The 20,324-nt window shown below is 54.0% G+C and overlaps 1 protein-coding gene across 1 annotated transcript; it reads left to right on the forward strand.

Moving 5' to 3' along the window:
* Positions 1-40: 40 nt before the first annotated feature.
* SART1 (spliceosome associated factor 1, recruiter of U4/U6.U5 tri-snRNP) lies at positions 41-14,458 on the forward strand. Its single transcript, XM_016119462.2, has 20 exons — positions 41-424; positions 2,270-2,327; positions 2,708-2,763; positions 3,287-3,413; positions 3,537-3,642; positions 3,897-3,974; positions 4,110-4,209; positions 4,301-4,443; positions 4,565-4,771; positions 5,394-5,518; positions 5,600-5,736; positions 5,836-5,978; positions 11,719-11,892; positions 11,998-12,108; positions 12,424-12,511; positions 13,051-13,141; positions 13,250-13,385; positions 13,967-14,056; positions 14,159-14,280; positions 14,371-14,458. Exons 1-20 carry the CDS (start codon positions 103-105, stop codon positions 14,387-14,389), a joined length of 2,433 nt encoding a protein of 810 aa, XP_015974948.2. The 5' UTR covers positions 41-102; the 3' UTR covers positions 14,390-14,458.
* The last annotated feature ends 5,866 nt before the right edge of the window (positions 14,459-20,324 follow it).

Below are 20,324 nucleotides of genomic sequence, written 5' to 3' on the forward strand. Positions count from 1 at the left end.
GGCTTCCGGCAACACGACCGGGGATGCTGGGTGACCCGGAAGTGTTCCCATTTTGCGTCGTCGGGGCTCGGCGGCGGCCGGGCTCAGGGCGGACGTACAAGCATGGGGTCGTCAAAGAAGCACCGCGGAGAGAAGGAGGCGGCCGGGACGACGGCGGCGGCCGGCACCGGGGGCGCCACCGAGCAGCCGCCGCGGCATCGGGAGCACAAAAAGCACAAGCATCGGAGCGGTGGCGGCAGCAGCAGCGGCGGCGGCGGCGGCGAACGACGGAAGCGGAGCCGGGAGCGGGCGGCCGAGCGCGGGGGCGGGCGGCGCGGGGCCGAGGCCGAGGCCCGCAGCAGCGCGCACGGCCGGGATCGCAGCCAGGCCGAGCCCTCCGAGCGGCGCGTGAAGCGGGAGAAGCGCGATGACGGCTACGAGGCCGGTGAGGGGCGGGGCTTGCGCAGGGGGCGTGGCGGGCCGGAGGGGCGGTGGTCCCGAGACCCGCGGTCCCAGGTGTGGAGGCAGTCAGCCCGGGATTCCAGGGCCAGCACCCCCAGGTCCTCTTCGTCAGCACTTGTTTAAGGGTTTCCTTACGGTTACTTGGGTTTCAGGGTTGTCGTTCTGTACTAAGCTCTGCGAGGACAGAGGTTCTCTCTGTGTTTCTCAATTGGCTCATCGTAGGCTCTCAATAAGTGTGTTGAGTGAGTGAGTGAATGAGTGAAGTGGTATCCGTGTGTGCAGAAGCAAGAGAAAACCAGGTGTTGGGCGAACTTTGTTGCGATCACAGAGACGTGAGGCAGTAAGACAGGCAGGGGTGCAAACACAAAGGGCCCTGTAGGTCCTGGAATGAAATTTGTACTTTGTCTAGAGAATGATAGGGAGCCGTGGACTTGAGTTGGGAAGTGAGCTGATCATATATTTTGCAAAGATTGCTGCACTGAGAACTGGATCAAGGGTAGTCGAGACTGGAGGCCAGGTCAGGGCTGATGGTGGCCTGCACCAAGGCAGCAGCAGCGGAATGGAGAGATGTGGACAGGTCGAAGAAGTGTTTTGGACGAGGAATTAACACACTTGGATGAGGGCGGGAAGGAGAAGGACTCGAGGATGACTCAAATTTTGGCTTGAGCTACTGGGTGGGTGGTGGTGTTATGCACTGAAATTGAGGAGTTTGGAAGAGAAGCAGACTTTTCAGGGAAAATAATTCAGTTTTGGAGAGTGCTGTGTTTGATGTGCATGGGGGAAGCCTGGGAGGAACCCAGGTTTGGGTTGGATAGAGCAGTTTAGGAGTCATGAGTATTTAGGTGGCAGATGAAGTCCCCTGAGGGAGTGAGAAGCCAGAATCAGGAATAGAGCCTGAGAAATGCTAATATCTTAGTAGTAAGTGGAACAAGATACTATCAAAAAGGGAGGAAAATCTTGGAATCATGTATCGTGGGATCTGTGGAAAGGGAGCACTGCCATAAGAAAGGCACGATCAGCAGTGTCACCAAAAGAAATGGAGCAAAACCAGAGCTGAAAAGAACCCGTTGGTTTTAGGGGGAAAAAAAATTGGTTTCTTCACAGTTGGAGAGAGCCTGGAGGTGTTGGGACCAAGGGTCCAGGTAGGAATAAAAGGGGAGGTGGTAGGTTGCAGAGTGGGGGTGCAGGAAGGCCGAGCACGTGGTGGCAGCTGGTTCGGTGAGCTCCAGCTGAGGGTGTGTAGCTTCTGTCTGTTCAGTGAAGTTATTTGCTGTTTGTGAGGTGAGAGTGGAGGAAGTTTGAAATGCTTTATTTCCGTGTCCCCAACATCCAACACAGAGCAAGCACCAATGAATGTGTTTCTTGACACAGTCATACTGCCAACACGGTCCCTGCCCTGTGAAGAGAAACAAACCCAGAAATGACTGACCATGCTGTGGAGTTTGGGGGAGAATAGTTCGTTTTGATCAGTAATCGAACAGGACTTCGTGAAGGAGGTGGCACTTGATCTTGGCATTTGGGTAGGGTGTTGTCAGGCTAGAGAGGACAGTGCAGGTTGAAAACAGAGTACATGAAAGTAGAGAGGTAGCAAAGTGAGGGATGCAGAAAGCTGGACTTTTGAGTCGGGAAAGGAAGGCGTCTGGATAAGGCAGAGTTCTCGTGACTGGGACTCGGGTAGACGGACTGATGGGTGGGAGAAGGCTGCTCTAGTCCAGCGTCTCAGCCAGGCCCAGATGCCGGTGAGGGCCAGCTTCGGCTCTGCAGCTGGAGCCAAGGACGTGGATTTTGGGCCCTGTGTGCGGCCTCTAAACTGTGCTTCTCGTTCCAGCTGCCAGCTCCAAAACAAGCTCAGGAGATGCCTCCTCACTCAGCATCGAGGAGACCAAGTAAGTACCAACTTCTTTATGTTTCCACTTTTTTTTTTCTGAGACAGGTGGGTCTGGAGCAGCTGCCTGGGACGCTTTCACACACTAATGCGTTCTGGTTGAAATCGGCAGTGCCATGTAAATCACATTAGTTAACCATTTAAGTTATAGAAGAGGGAGGGCACTAAACCCCAAGAGGAAGGATGGCATTCGGCCGGTTAGGGCCAGGCCAGGCCTGGCGCCGTGCTCCCTGATTTGGAGGCCAGTGCCCCTTCCCAGTGCCTGGGCCACCAGGCTCAGGCCTTCCAGATGGAATCCCATCCTGTTTTCACCCCTGTCTATCCAGAAATGCATGCCAATATCTTTGACAGCTCTTGACACTTTGTGTCTCTTACCTTCAGTAAACTCCGGGCAAAGCTGGGGCTGAAACCCTTGGAGGTCAATGCCGTCAAGAAGGGTGAGTATGGGGCTGATGATGAGGGCAATGAAGAGGTCACTAAAGGAAGTGGGGTTAGAGCACAGGTTCAGCACCAGTTAACAGCCGTGTGTGTGCGCGCGCGTGTGTGTATGCACGCACGTCGCGCAGTCACCCACAGGCATGGCGCTCCTCCTTATGGTCATAGTGGGGATCTGACAGCTCATTCTTTAAGTTTGAAAACTTGGCATTGCCCCTCTGGTTGTCAGGTAGCATTAGGTGGGCCGAGAGATGCGCACAGTCGCTACAAACTGATCGGGGCTGTGCAGGTGTTAGTTATCCTTTCAGCATGATCTGAGACTTTGGAAGGCATGGAGGGTCGCGTTATGCTTTTGGGGTGACATGAGGGTGTGGGAATAAAGTGGGTGTAGGGAGCTGAAGGATCCTTCCTCCCTCTCCTGGCCCCTTCTGGCCCCCTGAGCTGGAAGGGGGCAGGGTGAGTGGCTCCCTCCTTTCCCCACCAGCCATGGGCAGGCATAGCCTCACGTCTGGGCCCTCCTTCCAGAGGCGGGCACCAAGGAGGAGCCCGTGGCAGCCGAAGTCATCAACCCCATGGCCTTGCGACAGCGAGAGGAGCTGCGAGAGAAGCTGGCGGCGGCCAAAGAAAAGCGCCTCCTGAATCAAAAGCTGGGGTGAGGGGGTCCCATCCAGGGTGGGCAAGGGAAGAGCCTGAGGAGTCTGCCGTGGAGTTCTGGAGTCGGGATGGGGGGAGCAGGAGCTGGGCTCCCCAGAGGGTCACTTTCTTTCCTCTTCAGGAAGATAAAGACCCTGGGGGAGGACGACCCCTGGCTGGATGACACTGCGGCCTGGATCGAGAGGAGCCGGCAGCTTCAGAAGGAAAAAGACTTGGCAGAGAAAAGGGTGAGGACCTGTGGGGGTGGCTGCTCAGTGCCTCTGCTGCCCTGACTGGCGGGCGAGGCTGGAGTCTGACCCCTGGGAGGTGAGGCTGGGCTCAGAGAGGTAGCAGGTCCATGGTCAGTGGCATCTGCTTTGGATTCTCAGGGGCTTGCCAGCAAGGCCTGCCCTTTTTGCACTCCCATTTTATAAAGCCCTGTGTGTCTTCTGGTGATTCTGAATGGCCTGAGGTCATAGGTCGCCCTGCTCCTGTCCCGTAGGCCAAGCTGCTGGAGGAGATGGACCAAGAGTTCGGTGTCAGCACTCTGGTGGAAGAGGAGTTCGGGCAGAGGCGGCAGGTGACGCTGCTGTGGCAGTGGGCGCTGGGGGTGTGGGGGAGGGGGAGGCACTGCTGTTTGTGGTGCTGGGATCCCAGGGCTTGGGAGAGGGGGTCAGGGCTCCTGGCTTGGCTAGACTTTCCGCTTCCCTTCCAGGACCTGTACAGTGCACGAGACCTGCAGGGCCTCACCGTGCAGCATGCCATTGACTCTTTCCGGGAAGGGGAGACTGTGATCCTCACACTCAGGGACAAAGGTGGGTTGGGCCGGAGTTCTCTGGTTGGAGGCACAGGCCCTGCTGAGTTGGGGGCAAGTGTGGATGGCCCCTGCCTCTGCCCTGTCCCCAGGTGTGCTGCAGGAGGAGGAAGACGTCCTGGTGAATGTGAACCTGGTGGATAAAGAGCGGGCAGAGAAAAACGTGGAGCTGAGGAAGAAGAAGCCTGACTACCTGCCCTATGCGGAGGACGAGAGCGTGGACGACTTGGCACAGGCAGGCCGGCTGCGTGGGGGCTGAGGCCGAGAACGTCGGCCATGGGGACTGTGAGGAATTGGTGGCTCTGTGGCTTTTGGGGAGCGAGGCTGGGTCCCAACTTGTACCTCTTGCCTTGCAGCAAAAACCCCGCTCTATCCTGTCCAAGTACGACGAGGAGCTGGAGGGCGAGCGGCCGCACTCCTTCCGTTTGGATCAGGGTGGCATGGCCGATGGCCTTCGGGAACGCGAGCTGGAAGAGATCCGGACCAAGCTGCGCCTGCAAGCCCAGTCCCTGAGCACGGCGGGGCCCCGGCTCGCCTCTGAGTACCTCACGCCCGAGGAGATGGTGAGCCCATTAGCCGCTGCCCGAACGAGCCGAGGAGGGAGGTCTGGTGTGCGTTCGGCGCTTGGTGCTCCACAAGGTGCGGTGTCTGCAGCCGGGGGGGCGGGGTGCTTTGGGGAGGTGGTGAGTTCACGTTCAGCTCTGCCACGTAGCCAGCTCATGCCTCGGGCGAGTCATTTAACTGTGAGCCTGAAGTGCCGCATCTGAAATGAGGATGGCGGGAGCCACCTCTTGAGGCCATGGCAAGGATTACCGATGATTCGGAAAGTGGTGATCCACAGCCGGACGTGGATTTTGCGTGTGGGGTGACTGTACGAACGCAGAGGTGGACAGCTGGCTCAGCAGATTGCTTGGTTAAGGAGTTAAGAGCAAGTCTCTGGGGCCAAACTACTGAGATTGACAGTCCTGGGTCTCGTGTGTAGGAGCTGGGTGACCTTGAGCAAGGTACTGATCTGTCTGCCTCAGTGTCTCTCCTCGCATGGGATGATAACCGCTCGCACCTTGCGTCTGGTTCGCGTGTGCGAAGTGCGGGGACAGTGGCTGGCAGAGCAACGCTGCAGGAGCGTTCACCCTCGTGAGCCGTGGCTGCCCCCCTCCCCCTCACGCCTCTCTTCTCTTCCCTTAGGTAACCTTTAAAAAGACCAAGCGGAGGGTGAAGAAAATCCGCAAGAAGGAGAAGGAGGTGGTAGTGCGGGCCGATGACCTGCTGCCTCTTGGGGACCAGACTCAAGATGGGGACTTTGGTTCCAGGTGGGCTTGGACACAGGGGTGGGGTATGGGGCTGGGCCTGCCCAGGGGCTGACGCTCAGCGCAGAGGCCTTTTCCCACCAGACTGCGGGGCCGGGGTCGGCGCCAAGTGCCCGAGGCAGACGACGAGGCCCAGGAGGAGGACGAGGAGAAGGAGCCCGTCCCTCAGCCGCCCCAGTCAGATGACACTCGAGTGGAGAACATGGACATCAGTGATGAGGGTGAGGGGGCCCCAGCCACCTGAGGGTGGGCAGAGGGGCAGGGCCAAGAGCCCAGGGTCCAGAAGGAGGCTCTGAGCAGGCGTCACCTGTTTCCACCAGAGGAGGGCGGAGCATCGCCATCCGGGTCCCCAGAGGTGCTGGAGGAGGACGAGGCGGAGCTGGAGCTGCAGAAGCAGCTGGAGAAGGGGCGCCGGCTGCGGCAGCTGCAGCAGCTGCAGCAGCTGCGAGACAGCGGCGAGAAGGTAAGGGGCCCTCAAGGCTGGGTCAGGCTGAGCGACAGGTGTGTCTGTGGTGACCTGTTCTGATGAGCATATGACTTGGGCCATTGTAGGCAGCACCCGCATTACGATCTCAACTTCTGTTTTGTTTAACGTCATGTGTTAGTGAATTTCTAGGTTTCTGCAGCGTTTTCACTATCAGATGTCTTAGTGGTCGGATGCTTCCCTCTCTCCTTGCTTTCTGTGTGTTTGCGTCGCGCGCCTGCTGTGAGTAAGGAGTTAGCCTGGGTGCTGGGGGTCCCTGGCGAGCAGGACGGCCAAGGGGCCCTGTGCTTATGGAGCTGACTTTCTGGTTAGGGCTGGGGGAGAAGCAGCAGTGAACACAGGGGCAGACTAATTTCTGACAGTGATTAGAGCTGGACAGAGAAACAAGGAGAGAGAGTAACTGGAGCCCTGGAGTCCTACACAGGTGTTCAGGGCCGACCTTTCCAGGCTACGTACAAGCTGAGACTTGAGTAACACAGAGGAGCCGTTGTTGCAGAGATTCGGGTGGAGGTGGGTGGACTGGGTGGGGTGGAGGGGACCAGACAGCAGATGTCCTTTGGAGCAATGACCTTGGAATGCCTGAGGACCAGGCAGGCTGGAGCAGAAAGAAGGCGCGGTGGTGTGAGCCAAGGCAGAGAACTGAGTGGGCTCTCGAGGCCGTGACCGTCACTGGCCCTCACGGGGCACTGACGTGAGCTGGTCGCTGCTGAAGTGGTTTGTGTGTTGATTCATCTGATCCTCACACCAACATTCTCTGAGGAAGGTTCTTTGTCGCCGTTTTACAGGGGAGGAAACTGAGGCACGGAGCTGATGGCTGGTTACGTTTTCAGAATAATTAGATTAATTCATTGATAGTGGATTCAAGTTTTTCCTTATTAGCTCCAGAGAATTCGCCCACCTTTTGTCCATTTTTAAAAAACTGGAAGGTTGGCATGCATTTGCCTTCACATTCTGAAGCAACATTCTGACATCCTGACGGTCATCCACATATACTTAAAGGAACACCACGTTGGAGTACTTTTCAGAGAGAAAATGAAAGAAAGGCTTGATGATTTTGCAAGGGAAACTTTTTGTACTGAATGGTTTATAGCATTAATATTTTAAAATTATATCCAAGAATCATAGAGTTCATGGCCGAAAGGATCTTAAAGGCTATGGAGCCCAGGGTTCCCAGCCCGGCCGTACATTAGGATCACAGAAGTTGTTTAAGCGTACCTGAGCCACACCCCACACCATTTACATACAGAAAAGTTGAGAGAATACTATAGTAAACACCTTTATACCTCATTTGTCGCCGTCCTGCCCGTGTCTCTTTTTCTGATCCACTGGAGGTATGTATGTCGCAGACACTGTGACACCTAACCCTTAAGTATTTCAGCGGGCATCTCTAAAAACAAAGGCATCCCCCTTCGTAGTCACATTGCCTCAAAAGTTCCATAAATGCTGTAAAATAGCCAGTCCGTATAACAAAATTTCCCAGTTACCTCCTTAAATGTTGTTTTAGTTTTTTTTCCAATGTCCAACCAAGTTGCACACCCTCAAAGGAGTGTTTTTAGACGCTGGAGATTCTGGAGTGTTTGGTGCCAATCTGGGAGAGAGAAATTCATGATGGAATAGGAGAAAGAAGGAGTTATTTTCAGGAGGAAATCCTGAAGGAGCGGGCAGGGATGGGACCCAGGGTGCACATGGGGTGGTCTTTGAGACCAAGCTGGTCATGGCATCATTTATTTCAGGAGGGAGAGCAAGGGAGGAGTCAGCAGGCGCAGGTGACTGGCCGAGGGTTAGTTACAGGAGCTGCTGTCTGATCGTGTTCGCTGAGGAGGTGGCGGAGGTGGCAGGGTCAGGGTGGACGTGGAGGTTTGAGGAGCGGTGGGACATTGGAGAGCGGGGGTCAGACACAGCCAGGGGAGCGGGGAGACACTGCCGGCTGCTCCTGGAGACCGGCGGGGGCCTTCCACTGGCAGTAAGTGGTCGTGAGTTTAATTGGGTGGATTTCTTTAGCTCATTCAGCTGCTCAGTGTGGTCAGCTGAGGAGGCAGTGGTTGGGCTTAATCAAAGTTGGGTTTCGAGGGAGAGGCAGGTAAGCAGTGTTTGCAGAGGAGGAGCCTGTTGAGACACAAGAGCCAAGCTGTACGATAAGCGGGATGCGGGTGACGGACGTGAGGACGTGGACCGGCGTCTTGATGAGACTGAAGAATTACTGGGTTGGGGCTGACGTGAAGACTGGCAGAAACGGGGAGGGAGACAGTGAGCCGGTGCCGAAGTCCTTAGCGAAAGGAGAGAGGTGGGCAGGTCGGGGAGTGACGGACCGAAGGGAGAGCGGGCGCCCGCCGCGGGCAGGCACTGTGCCCGCGCCGGCACGGCGAACGGGCAGAGCCGCGCTCTGCCTTCGCACAGTCTGTGACGCGGTGGGGAGGAGGTGCCTCGTTCAGCAGCAAGGCCCGTTGTACGCCAGTGAGCATGGCACCCAAAGCGCAGAGGTCTGTCCTCGGGGAGCTTCTCGTGTGGGGAGACAAAAGAAAACTAACGTGAGGTAGCGATGGCCGATGTGAAGGTGAACGCGAGAAGGCAAGGCCACAGAGGGGGACTGGGGCGGCGGGTGCTCCTCCTTCAAACAGGGCGGTTGGGGAAGGCCCCCCCGAAGAGGTGACCGTGGACCCGAGATCCAGTGAGGCGAGCCCCACTGGTACCTGAGGGTACAGTTCGGAGATGAGGGGATGCCTGGTACCCAAGATCCTGACGCAGGAGCAGGCTCACGGAGTTGGCCGAGGCCAGGTGGATGGGGCGGCGGGAGCAGGGACAGGGGGGACAGGAACTGCAGTGCGGGGATACCAGGCGCCTCTGCTGTTGAGGGGAAGGGTTAGCCGAAGGGTTAGCGTCAGGGGCTTTGATCTGAGTTGTTTTCTTAAAGGATTATCCTGGGTGTTGTGTACAGAGAGTATTAACAGATAACAGGCGGAAGGAAGGAGTTTGTTTTTAGGCTGTTACATGTGGTCTCCTGGGGCGGCAGCTGTGGAGAAGGTACGAAGGGGTTAGAATGTATTCCGAGGGTGGAATGAGTTGTGGATGGGTTGCATGTGGGGTATAAATGGGTCAGAAAAGCTCGGGGTGACTCCCAGGAATCCCAGCTCGAACTGCCGACTAACTGGCAGGGCCATGTACTGATGTGGGAAGGACTAGGGAGGAACAGGTTTGAGGAAGAAAATCAAGTGTTTGGTTTCGGTTAAGTTTGAGATGCGTCGTTAGAGATGATTGATATTGACCAGGCAGTCGGATATATGAATTTGAACTTCACATGGAAGATCAAAGGGCCCCAAATGGCCAAGACACTTTTGAGTAAGGTGGTGACGTTTGCTCTAACAGATATCGAGGCTTTTCGTAGAGTTATGTATTTAAGGAAGTGTGGTACTGACCTAAGAGTGGACTGAAGGGCCAAGGTCAAATGGAGAGGCCCAGAAACAGACTCCTAAGACATGTGGTGTCCTGGTGGGAAAGGGTCCCCAATTCGATAAGTGGTATTTGCACAATCAGTTGTCTGTTTGGAAAAAAGTGGAATTGTGTTTGTACCTCACACCTTACACAAAATTCACTTACAGATGAAGAACTGAAAAGTAAAAAACATAATATTTCAGAACAAAATAAAGGAAATTATGTTTATGACTTTGTGGTAGAGAAAGATTTTTTCCCTTTTTTTAATCATGTTAAAATACACATAATATAAAACTTATCATCGTAATCATTTTTAAGTGTGTGGTTCAGGGGTAGTAAATACATTCGCATTGCTGTGCAGCCATCACCACCGTCATCCCCATAACTTCTCGTCTTGTCAAACAAACTCCGTCCCTGTGCAACCCTAACTCCCCACCCCCCACCAGCCCCACCGACCTCCTTTCTGTCCATGAATTTGATGACTCTAGGGACCTCCTGTAAGTGGAACCTTAGAATATTTGTCTTTTTGTGACTGGTTTATTTCAAGAGAAAGAATTTTTAAGATGCCAATGTAAAGCATAAACCATGAAGAAAAATTGCTACCATTTAGCTACTTAGAAATTAAGAACTTAAGTTTTTTGGAAAAAGGTATTATGAAGCATGCAAAGACAGGTCAACAGAAGATATTTGCCTCTGTGCTTAACCATCAATGGGTTGGTGTCAAGAACACATGAAGGATAAAAATTGACAAAACAGACAGAGGCAGGAGACCCAAGTAGGCATTGCACAGACATGGAAGGATAGATGGCCAGTGAAATACCCAGGGAGGTGCAGCCTCATCAGCGATCGAGGAAAGGTGAACTTAAAACAATGATATACGAGGTCACACCCACACGATTTGGCAAAAATTGTCCAGGTCTGACAAAATGGAATGTAAAGCGAGGATGTAGAGCAGCCAGAATTCTTATATACTTTTCATGGACTTGCGAGTCTAATCACATTGGGAGGACAGCGACGTATTATAGAGTGAAGATGTGTGTGTGCGCCCGATGGTCCAGCAGCCCCCACCCCTGAGTGTGTACCCCAGAGGAACACTCACCCACGCGCGTAGGAGACGAGCGTCAGATGGCACGCGGCTGCGTTACGTGTGAGAGCAGAAACAGCGCGTCCTCGGTGCATGGATAACTAGATCGGGGAGCGGTAGCCGCAAAATGGAAGATGATTCTGTGGTGGAGAGCTAACGCGCTACAGCCGCTCATGTCAAGAATAATTTTTAAAATATTTTTTTAAAAAGGAAGTCATTGAATCACACAGTATGATTCAGATTATGTAATGTCTAAAGACCGCACAACAAAACAACGCTGTTTGTAGATCAGGTCTTATGTGATGAAATGAAAGAAAAGCCAGTGAATCACGCCTGCAGATCCGGGGGCCCGAGGGGTGTTAGTACCAGCCCGGGCGATGGGTACGTAGGTGTCTGTTTAGTTCCTGTTTCTAATACACATGCATGTGTTTGATTCAACCCTTTTAGGTTTATGATGACATTCATAAAAATGTCGCAGGGAAGGGGTACAGAAGCAGATGCGGTGACTAGAAACTTCTTTAAGGAGATTGCTGCGGGGCTGTGGGGTCGAGGATTTTGTAAAAGGGGGCCACTCCCAGATAATCCTGGTGTGCTGATGGCAGTGACGGGATAGAGGGAACAGTGGGTGCAGTCGGGGGGGTGATGTCAGGAGCCGAGTTCTCCGGGACCTCAGAGCCATGCCCAGGAGGAGGGTGGCCTGAGGTAGGAATCGAGCTGGGGAACTCAGTGCTGGAAGCCCGTTCCACCGGGCCCCTGTGGCCTCAGGGAGGGGATTCTAGAAGTGAAGTTTATGTCGAGTCCTAAAACAGCTGTTTGCTGGGTGAAGAGTGGGTAGCAGGGGAGTGACAAGAGGCCCTGGTGTGCTCCAGGCCCTGGAGGAAATTGTGCAGGGTCAAGGTCATGAGTTGAGGGGCTTTGGAGAAGGGCCGGCACGGGCCTGGTCGTGAAGGGCCATGTAGGGTTCTGGATGTGGATTCAGAGGGCAGTAGGGAGCCATTCCGTTGCTGGCTTTGAAGCAGAGGAGTGACCTCGTGAGGTGGGTGCAGGTCCAGAACGGAACACGGACCGGGGGGAGGGAGGACATGGAGCCATCGGCCAGTGGGAATGGCTTGTCTTGCTGCCACCAGGGAGGCTCTTGGGGTCCTGCGTCTCAACGGCACCTCCCCAGAAACTTCTGGGTTTGCCCACAGCTGCTCCCTCCTCCAGGTGGTGGAGATTGTGAAGAAGCTGGAGTCCCGCCAGCGGGGCTGGGAGGAGGACGAGGACCCGGAGCGGAAGGGGGCCATCGTGTTCAACGCCACGTCCGAGTTCTGCCGCACCCTGGGCGAGATCCCCACCTACGGGCTGGCCGGCAACCGGGAGGAGCAGGAGGAGCTCATGGTGGGTCCCCAGCAGTGTCAGCCCCGCCAGTCCTCAGTGACGAGCCCCTGTCCACATGGGGCAGCTGGCTCGGGGCGCCCGGGCTGATGCTGGTTTGCCCTCCAGGACTTCGAACGGGACGAAGAGCGCTCGGCCAATGGCGGCTCTGAATCTGATGGGGAGGAGAACATCGGCTGGAGCACAGTCAACCTGGATGAGGAGAAGCAGCACCAGGATGTGAGGAGGGGGAGGAGCGAGCCTGGGGTGGGAGGATGGAAGAGCCTGGCTCCAGCCCCTGCTGTGCCCCGTCCTGCCTCCGGGACCTTGGGCCAGTTACTCCGCGTCTCAGAGCCTCGGTCTCCTCAGCTGTAAATGGCGCCTGTAAATCTCTTGGGGTCATTGTGAAGGTTAGACGAGGCATCTCGGTGCACAGGGCCCGGGGCATGGAAAGGACGGCGGTCGTGTGTGGTGGGAGTGACTGGTGGGAAAGGGGCGCGAGAAGAGCCCGTGTGGCCCGCTCACCCCCTTCCTCCCCGCCGTGTGCCGCCCCAGTTCTCTGCCTCCTCCACCACCATCCTGGACGAGGAGCCCATCGTGAACAGAGGGCTGGCAGCCGCCCTGCTCCTGTGTCAGAACAAAGGTAAGGGGCTCGGGCCGCCGTGAGCCTCGGCCTGGTGCTGTGACAGCCAGGTGCCGGCACGGCTTTCTCTGGTCCCCCCTGTCTCCCGCGTTCCCAGTGCTGTGAGCTGCTCCCCAGGACCACTCCTGCGCCTGGCGTGGGGCAGTCACAGTAGCCTCTGGCTTTCTGCTCTGCGTCACACCATTCCTGATGGCTTTGCTCACATATCCATCCCCCTACGAAGCACCATTCATCCCTGAAGACTCAGTGTGTCCTCTGGGGAGGAGTGGGGGGACTTGAAGCCGTCCAGGCTGTAGAATGGAGACCCTGGTGCTAGGCAGGGTCCCGACTCTGACATTTCCTTGGTCGGTGGCCCTCGACAAGGCCTGATTACTCTGGGTCCATTTTCTTCAACTACGAAACGGGCCGATGTCTTGACTCCCACAGCAGGGCTGTGAGGGTTCCACGGTACGCACTGTACGTTGGGGCATGAGGCCTGTCCTGGGGCTGTGCCCCTCTGACGGGGTGGGCAGCCTGGGGTCTCACCACCCCCTTCTCAGGGCTGCTGGAGACCACGGTGCAGAAGGTGGCTCGGGTGAAGGCGCCCAACAAGTCCCTGCCGTCAGCTGTGTACTGCATCGAGGACAAGATGTGAGTGTGGCGGGCGGAGGCTCAGGGGCTCATGCTAACTCTGGACTCCCAGGAACCCAGGCAGGGTGAGTGATGGCTGGCCCTGAGGTCCCGTCTGTCTTGGGCCAGGGCCATCGATGACAAGTACAGCCGGCGGGAGGAGTACCGGGGCTTCACCCAGGACTTCAAGGAGAAAGACGGCTACAAGCCTGATGTTAAGATCGAGTATGTGGACGAGACGGGCCGGAAGCTCACACCCAAGGAGGTGAGGGGGCCTCTGAGCGGGGCCGCGGCGGCAGAGCTGCACCTCGGTCTCGGCTGCCTGGCTCGTGGCTGGGGGGACTGGAGAAGTGTCACAAGTGCTGGGCCTTGGTCTGTTTCTCTGGGGGGACAGAGCAGTTCCCTTCAGGCCTGGCAGCAGGGTCAGACACAGGTGACAGGTGCCTTGGTTCCTTTGCCTACCTGGCCTCAGGGCCACCATTCTGGTGGGCAGTGTCCACACCCTGGAGTGACTCCTGTGCTCTCACAGACGCCCTAGGTCAGGCCGGTGGCCCTGGCCCGACTCTCCAGCCCCCTCGCGGCCCCGCTCCCCGCTGTGCTCTCCCCGGGTTTGCTGTCCTGCCCCCCTAGGTCACCTGGCCCAGCCTTGGCCCAGCAGGTCTCACTCCAGGGCCTGAGCGCCCCCTGGACACAGCACGTCCTTCTCCTGAGCCCATCTCGCCATCCCCAGCCCGTCTCCCCAACCCAGGGGCCCCGCAGGGCGCCCTTCCCCCGCCCCCTTTCCACCACCGCGGGCCGCCTCGTGGGACTCGAGTGCGCCAACGCCGTCCCGCCCTCTGTCCTCAGGCTTTCCGGCAGCTGTCCCACCGCTTCCATGGGAAGGGCTCAGGCAAGATGAAGACTGAGCGGCGGATGAAGAAGCTGGACGAGGAGGCGGTGGGTGGCTGGCGGGCACGTGGGGGGGCCGCCCTCTGCTGGCGCCGGGGGGCTGGTGCTGGGGCCTGCTCCTGCCCTGTGCTGACTGGCCGCTGCCCACAGCTCCTGAAGAAGATGAGCTCCAGCGACACGCCCCTGGGCACCGTGGCCCTGCTCCAGGAGAAGCAGAAGGCCCAGAAGACGCCCTACATCGTGCTCAGCGGCAGCGGCAAGAGCATGAACGCGTATGTGAGGGTCAGGTGGCGGGCGGCGGGCGCCACGTGGGGTGGGAGGCCGCCCCTCTCTGCAGCCTCACGCCTGCCCTCTCTCTGCAGGAACACCATCACCAAGTGACGCCGGCCTCCCTTCCCGCCCCCTCCCCAACTTTAATATTAAATAAAGTTCCCTCCTTATTTTTTCCTCCCTGGTCGTGGTGCAGATTCCAGGGTCAGACCTAGGAGGAAAGGCAGGCGGTGCTGGGAGAAGCATCGGCGCTGCCGCCCTCAGGTCATGGTCAGCTGTGCGACCTCAGCCAAGTCACTGCACTTCTCTGAGCCTCTTTGCCATCAGTCATTTATTCACCTAGAATTCAGAGGTGAGCAAGACCCTCAGAGGTGGCTTAGAGTCTGGCCTTTGCTAGGTGAGACGAATAACTAAATGAGATAAAGGGGGAGAACTAGCCTGGATCCTTTAAGAGGGTCTCCACCCACACCCCGGCCACGGCCAGCCAGAGAGAAGCCGGCTGGTTTAGTTTCTCAGTTCCCCTCCCCCCGCCACTCCTGGCACGGTAGCACAGGTCCTGGCTGACTGTTGAAGGTCAGTTTATCCTCTGCAAGGCTGGCTTTCAGGAAGGTGTTTTAGAGGCTGGTCTCCCAGCCTCCAGTGCTACACAAGTCACCGCCCTCCTGGGCCAAGGACTGAGCAGCCTGGCGGGCAGGAACTGGGTTCTGCGCAGTGCGGAGGTGCCGCCCCATGTTCCTCGCTCCCTTCTGCCCCCTCGGTCTGTGCGGAGAAGAGTGACTGTCCTCAGGGCAGGAGTTCCTTACCGTGCCTCCAGGAGGAGTGTCCCAGGTAGTTACAACAGGGAAGATGAGAGTCCTCCGAGGTGAACATGCGGCTGAGGCATGTGCAGGTGCCCTGAGTGGGGACAAGCAGGGGTCGGACAGACCTGGCACCAAATGCATCTCAAATGGTTGAGATTTTTTAAAAATGAAACCAAAAAATAAAGTGAATTTGAATAAAACCTATGTGGGAAAAATGTAAGCAAAGGACAAAATGCGGTTGCCTTAGCCGATTGCTTCGGTGAGCTTCGGTGAGTGTGCGTGGCAGAGCCACCCAGCGCAGTCACTCTCTTGAGGCTGTTATCTCCTCGTTTTGATTTTTCACTTGGGCTGCTTCCTCAGATCCCTGAAGATGGTGCCTGTCTAGACTGGGTCTAGGATTTGGGGAATCTCAGTTCATTTTCCCCAAAAGCCTGTGGGGCCCATCCGGTGTTAGGCAGTCCACTGTCCCTGGCGTGGTGGCACCAGCCCTGGCCAAGCTCGTGTTGAATGAAGTTCATGCCTTACCCTGTGCAGTCAGTGGCCCATTAAGAGGCTACCACCATTGTCAGAGCCAGAAGCACCCGGAGCCTTGTCTAGAGAAACGGTGGACTGGAATTGAACCAGCCAGGTATGGCCCCGGATGCTGCCTAACACTGACCTAGTGACCTGGCAGACAGCAAATGGCGAACCAGGGACTCGGAGGGCCGTCCAGAGACGCCTCCATCTTAGTGTCATCTGGCTGCTTCCTCCCCAGCTGTGCTGCTGGCCCCTGGGCCAGGTGCTTGCCCTTCCCTGCCCCGAGGCATGCTAGGGCCTCCCCAGGCTGTGCCTGCCCACCTGGTCACCGGGCCAGGTCTCCTGAACTCCCAGTTCTGACACCTGCCCTAGCCTTGGGAGTCATACTTCCTTGGCTCCCAGGTGGGTTAAGAGCTGCTTCCTCCAGCAGCTCAGTGATATATGAGTTCACTTTTGCCTTTTCAGAGACCTTGTTAAAATTCTTTATATAAAATTCTCATTGTTAAAGTAACTGCTAAAGTTTCAACCTCCTGACTGGGCTTACTGAGACAGACACCAAGTCCTTATGCTGAAATTAGTTTTAAAAGAAGAGAAAAAACCCAAGACTTTTCCTGCTTCCCATACTGATTATATTTAAGAGCAACAAAATAGCTGATAATGGAAAGCTTTTCCTGACAGAAAAATTCCAGCTAAGAATACAGAACTATAAGTATAAAACCATCATTTTACAATGCCTAATTAATGATGGAGGCAGTGATATCAATGACTGCTAAACCAGCAGGTGAAAATTGATAAGAAGCTATAACAAATCCATCTTGCCCACAGCTCCTGAACCCACATCCATTTTCACATCATTACATGCAGAACGTGCCTCTGAATGCGATGCAGTAGCATCACCTGTGAAATGCTCAGGTTTACCTACCAGTTTCCAAGAAAAATGGAGGACAGAGGAACATCTTAAACATTACCACTAGGATGCAGTCAGCCAAAGCGGGCACGGGGAGAAATCCACAGGCAAATGAACTGGTTTCATCAAAAGTAAAAGGCATGAGAAAAGGTGCAGGAATGTTTAAAAAGACACGGGAGACATTCAGAGGGACACAGTGTAGACATTTGAATTCTGAGTCCAACAAAAACATACCTGAGATAATCAGAGAAATTTGATTTGACTTGGAATTAGATGATATTAAGAAATTGATTTTGTTGGTTATGATATTGGCATGGTGGTTAAAAGAATCCTTGTGTGTTAGGGATACGCTTACATCTGCATGTATTATACATATTATATGTGTGTGCACGTTATACTAAATACAAAATAGCAGGACATGAGATTAGAATTTGCTTTAAGTTACTCCAACGTTAAGAAATAAAGATTATGGGAAGAGGGGGATATAACACAGGAAGCACTAGCAAAATGTTGATCACTGAAGCTGGGGGATGGGCACGGGGTTCATTATTCCCTCTACCTTTGAGAATGTTTGAAAATTTCCATTATGAAACTTCATTTAAAGAAAGCAAAAATGTTGGCTTAGCAACAGAAAAAAGGTACATATGTTCAGCCAAACAAACAAGAATGTTCAGAACAGCACTATTTATAAACGTCCCATTTGGAAATGACCCAAATGTCCAACAGAATGCTGGATATTTATATAATGGAATGAATAATATGGGTGATTCTCACAGACATGTTAAAGACCAGACATAAAATCATATGCACTGATTTCGTTTAAAACAAAACCAAACAAATCTATGCTACTAGAAGTCAGCATGTCGTTTCTGGAGGTAGAGACTGAAAAAGCAAAAAGGGCCTGAGGGGCGATGATGTCAGAGGACAGATGGATGTCCCAGCTCAAACAGAGGAACTTCTTCCGCCACCTTTTTCTATTCAGCCCTCAACGGATGGGATGAGGCCACCTGCCCCGGTGAGGGGGACCGTCTCAGTCTACTAATCCAAATGCAAACTCTTCCAGAAGCACTCTCACACACCCAGAAACAACGTTTTCCCAGCTGTCTGGGTATCCCTTCCCCCAGTCAAGCTGACGTATAAAACTGACCATCATGAGTCGCCTAAAATGGTCTGGAAGATTCCTTTTCTACTTAAACAAAACCGGTGGTTTCTATTATACACAAGCGGTACTTTCTATTTATCCTGCTTTCTGTTGCTGCTTTTTGAATGATTTCTTAATTTCTTTTTACTGGCTTGGAAATTACACACTCCAGTTCTATCCTTTTGGAGATTACCCTTAACACTGTCACATGTGTATTAACAGTCTGAACTTAGTTAATAGATCTCCCTTCTAACTATACAAAGCCTTCAGAACCCTTAATTATATCTGCTCCCTCTCTAGTCTTATGTGTTTTAAATTTTTATAAGAGTTTATTTGAGTCAAACTGATGACATATGCCAGGCAGCAAGAGCTCGAATGCTCCGAAGAATAACAGATTTGCAGCTGCTTTTATACATTTGAGATGAAGGAGGGGAATAAGGAAGACTGGAGAAAGCAAAGCAGGGACTGGATTAAGGCTATTTCACATGATCCTGTGCTGTCTTGAGGGTGGTTGCAGTTTATTTAAGGGGCGTGTTAATTTCTGTACATGCTCAGAGACAATGGACAGGGCTGGTTTAAGGCAAAGATAAGCCTTTCACTAAAAAGTTATAGGCCTGGGGCATGGCTACCTGCCATGAGCTGCCGGGTTAGGAATTTATGATCAGATCACCCTGTGAGGTCATTTTCCATAGAACCTCTTTCCTTTGTCCACAGTTCTCCCTTTTGGTCAGATAATGCAGCCTCACAGGGCTAGGAAGGCTCATTTCTAGAAAGTCTCAGACTGCTAACGCCTGGTAAGTGAATTCCCCCTGGGGCTGTGGAACTTGTATTACCGGGGGGTGCGCCAGTCACAGCTGCCGTTGGACCCTTTGGACTGGGACTGCCGTCGCGTCACCAGATTGCATACCTGGGACGGACGGTCTGCAGTGCTCCAGCCACGGGACCGCTGCCGGCTTGCTGGTTGGACGTGCTTATTGCGACCCCTGCTGGTCGCTTCTATAAATGTTCACTGAATTCGGAGCCAGGAACGGATTATACTTCCTCACACAGGCCAAGGTCAAGCAGTGGAACTATAGCACACCACAGGAAGGAAGAGAGTGTTTCTCATACAAGAATTAGTAAGAACAGAGTGATACCCAACATCATCTCATGTTTAACGACCAGGAACGGCTCATAACAAAAGTTTCTGGTACTTGGCACCTCATTGTGAACTAGTGTTACATAACAAAGCAGATATTTTAGAATCGTCAGACTCTAGCTGGAGAAATTGCTGCCAATACTGGCACTTGGTAGACAGCCTTAGACAATGCTAATGCTTTATTCATCTGTGTCACCAGGCAAGGCATGCAGTGTGCCTTTACACCTTCCACAGGGACTCTGGCTTCTCTTGCCATGTGTCATCACTGGACCGAAGCGGAGCACTAAGGGCCACTGCGGGTGTCCTGACTTTCAATCACACCGATGATACTACTGAGGAAACAAACCACGCTGTCTTGCATGCCACTCGGGTACAGGTAAGCAGAGGTGGTTGGGCCTCGAACGAAGACAAAATCCAGGGTGCCGCAGCGCAAGTGAGCTCCTTGGGGGGTATCTGGATCAGCTGCTGGTCTCACGCCTCCGACAAGAGGAAGAGGCCCTATACCAACCCAGTTTCTTTGTACTTGGAAAGCAGCGTACTCCACATTTAAGAATTTTACTAAGGCCTTTGGACCGGGCCACCAGATGAGACTAATCTGAACAAGCCCCTGCAACAGGAAACTTTGGAACGTCAGGAAACTAGAGACCAAGCCCTGCCACTGGGCCTCGTCTCCCTTCAGATGCCACGGACTTAGTTTCAGCTTGAGAAATGATGTCCCAGCAGATCTCCCTGGCCCGCAGGGCATTTACATTTACGGACTTCTTCCTGTTGTTGAAAAGTGCAGGCTCCCACGCATGTCCCCTCAGCACGTGACTGACTGGTGTGCTGGCCAGGTTGCAACAGCCAGCACCTGCAACCCTCTGCCTGAGGACTCTCCCTGGCCACTGGAGCCAGTCTGCCCACACCGCTCTCCACCCACGCGTGGGCCGGCCCACAGCTAACACTCCCAGGAGCAGCCCTTCAACAGCGACTGGAGGGAGGTCGTGGGAAACACCCAGCTGCCTGGGCCCTTGGGAGCTATCGCTAAAGTGTGTTAGACACTGGCTCCCAAGTTCTCTATAAAGGAAATTTCCAGTATGGTCACTTGTACTTTAAACCTGCCACAGAACTGAACCTGGGCTGAAAGAAAGAATACAATGGACAGGATATGCAACAGAAGGGATACACCTGAGGAATGAAACGATCAGAACCCGGACTGAGAAAATCATCTAAGAGAAGGGGCTGAGGAAATAAAAAATTTAAAAAAGCTAAGAGAGATGGCAGATGGAAGGTGTTAATATCTGAAGACTAGAAATTCTAGAAAGAAATATAAACATGGAGGGAGAACATATCTGAAGAAATAATGGAGACAAATTTCCTGGAATAAAACAAACATGAAGCATCTTAGATCAAAAAAGCCCAAAGTGTCAAAAGCAGAGAAATGAAATTATTCAGACCAACATACTTCATAGTGAACTTTGAGAATATCAGCGCTAATGCTTACAAAGAGAAAAAGCACATCGCATGCAAAGGAACAAGAATCAGATAGACATCGGATTTTTCAA

Source organism: Rousettus aegyptiacus, unplaced genomic scaffold, assembly GCF_014176215.1.
Source record: "Rousettus aegyptiacus isolate mRouAeg1 unplaced genomic scaffold, mRouAeg1.p scaffold_m13_p_5, whole genome shotgun sequence".
Lineage (NCBI taxonomy): Eukaryota > Metazoa > Chordata > Mammalia > Chiroptera > Pteropodidae > Rousettus > Rousettus aegyptiacus.

Bases quoted from the DNA above. Each gene is read 5' to 3' on its own strand.
- SART1 (XM_016119462.2), top strand. From the start codon at position 103: ATGGGGTCGTCAAAGAAGCACCGCGGAGAGAAGGAGGCGGCCGGGACG. The intron at 3,975-4,109 runs GTGACGCTGCTG...CTTCCCTTCCAG, and splicing joins AGTTCGGGCAGAGGCGGCAG to GACCTGTACAGTGCACGAGA. The intron at 4,210-4,300 runs GTGGGTTGGGCC...CCCTGTCCCCAG, and splicing joins CCTCACACTCAGGGACAAAG to GTGTGCTGCAGGAGGAGGAA.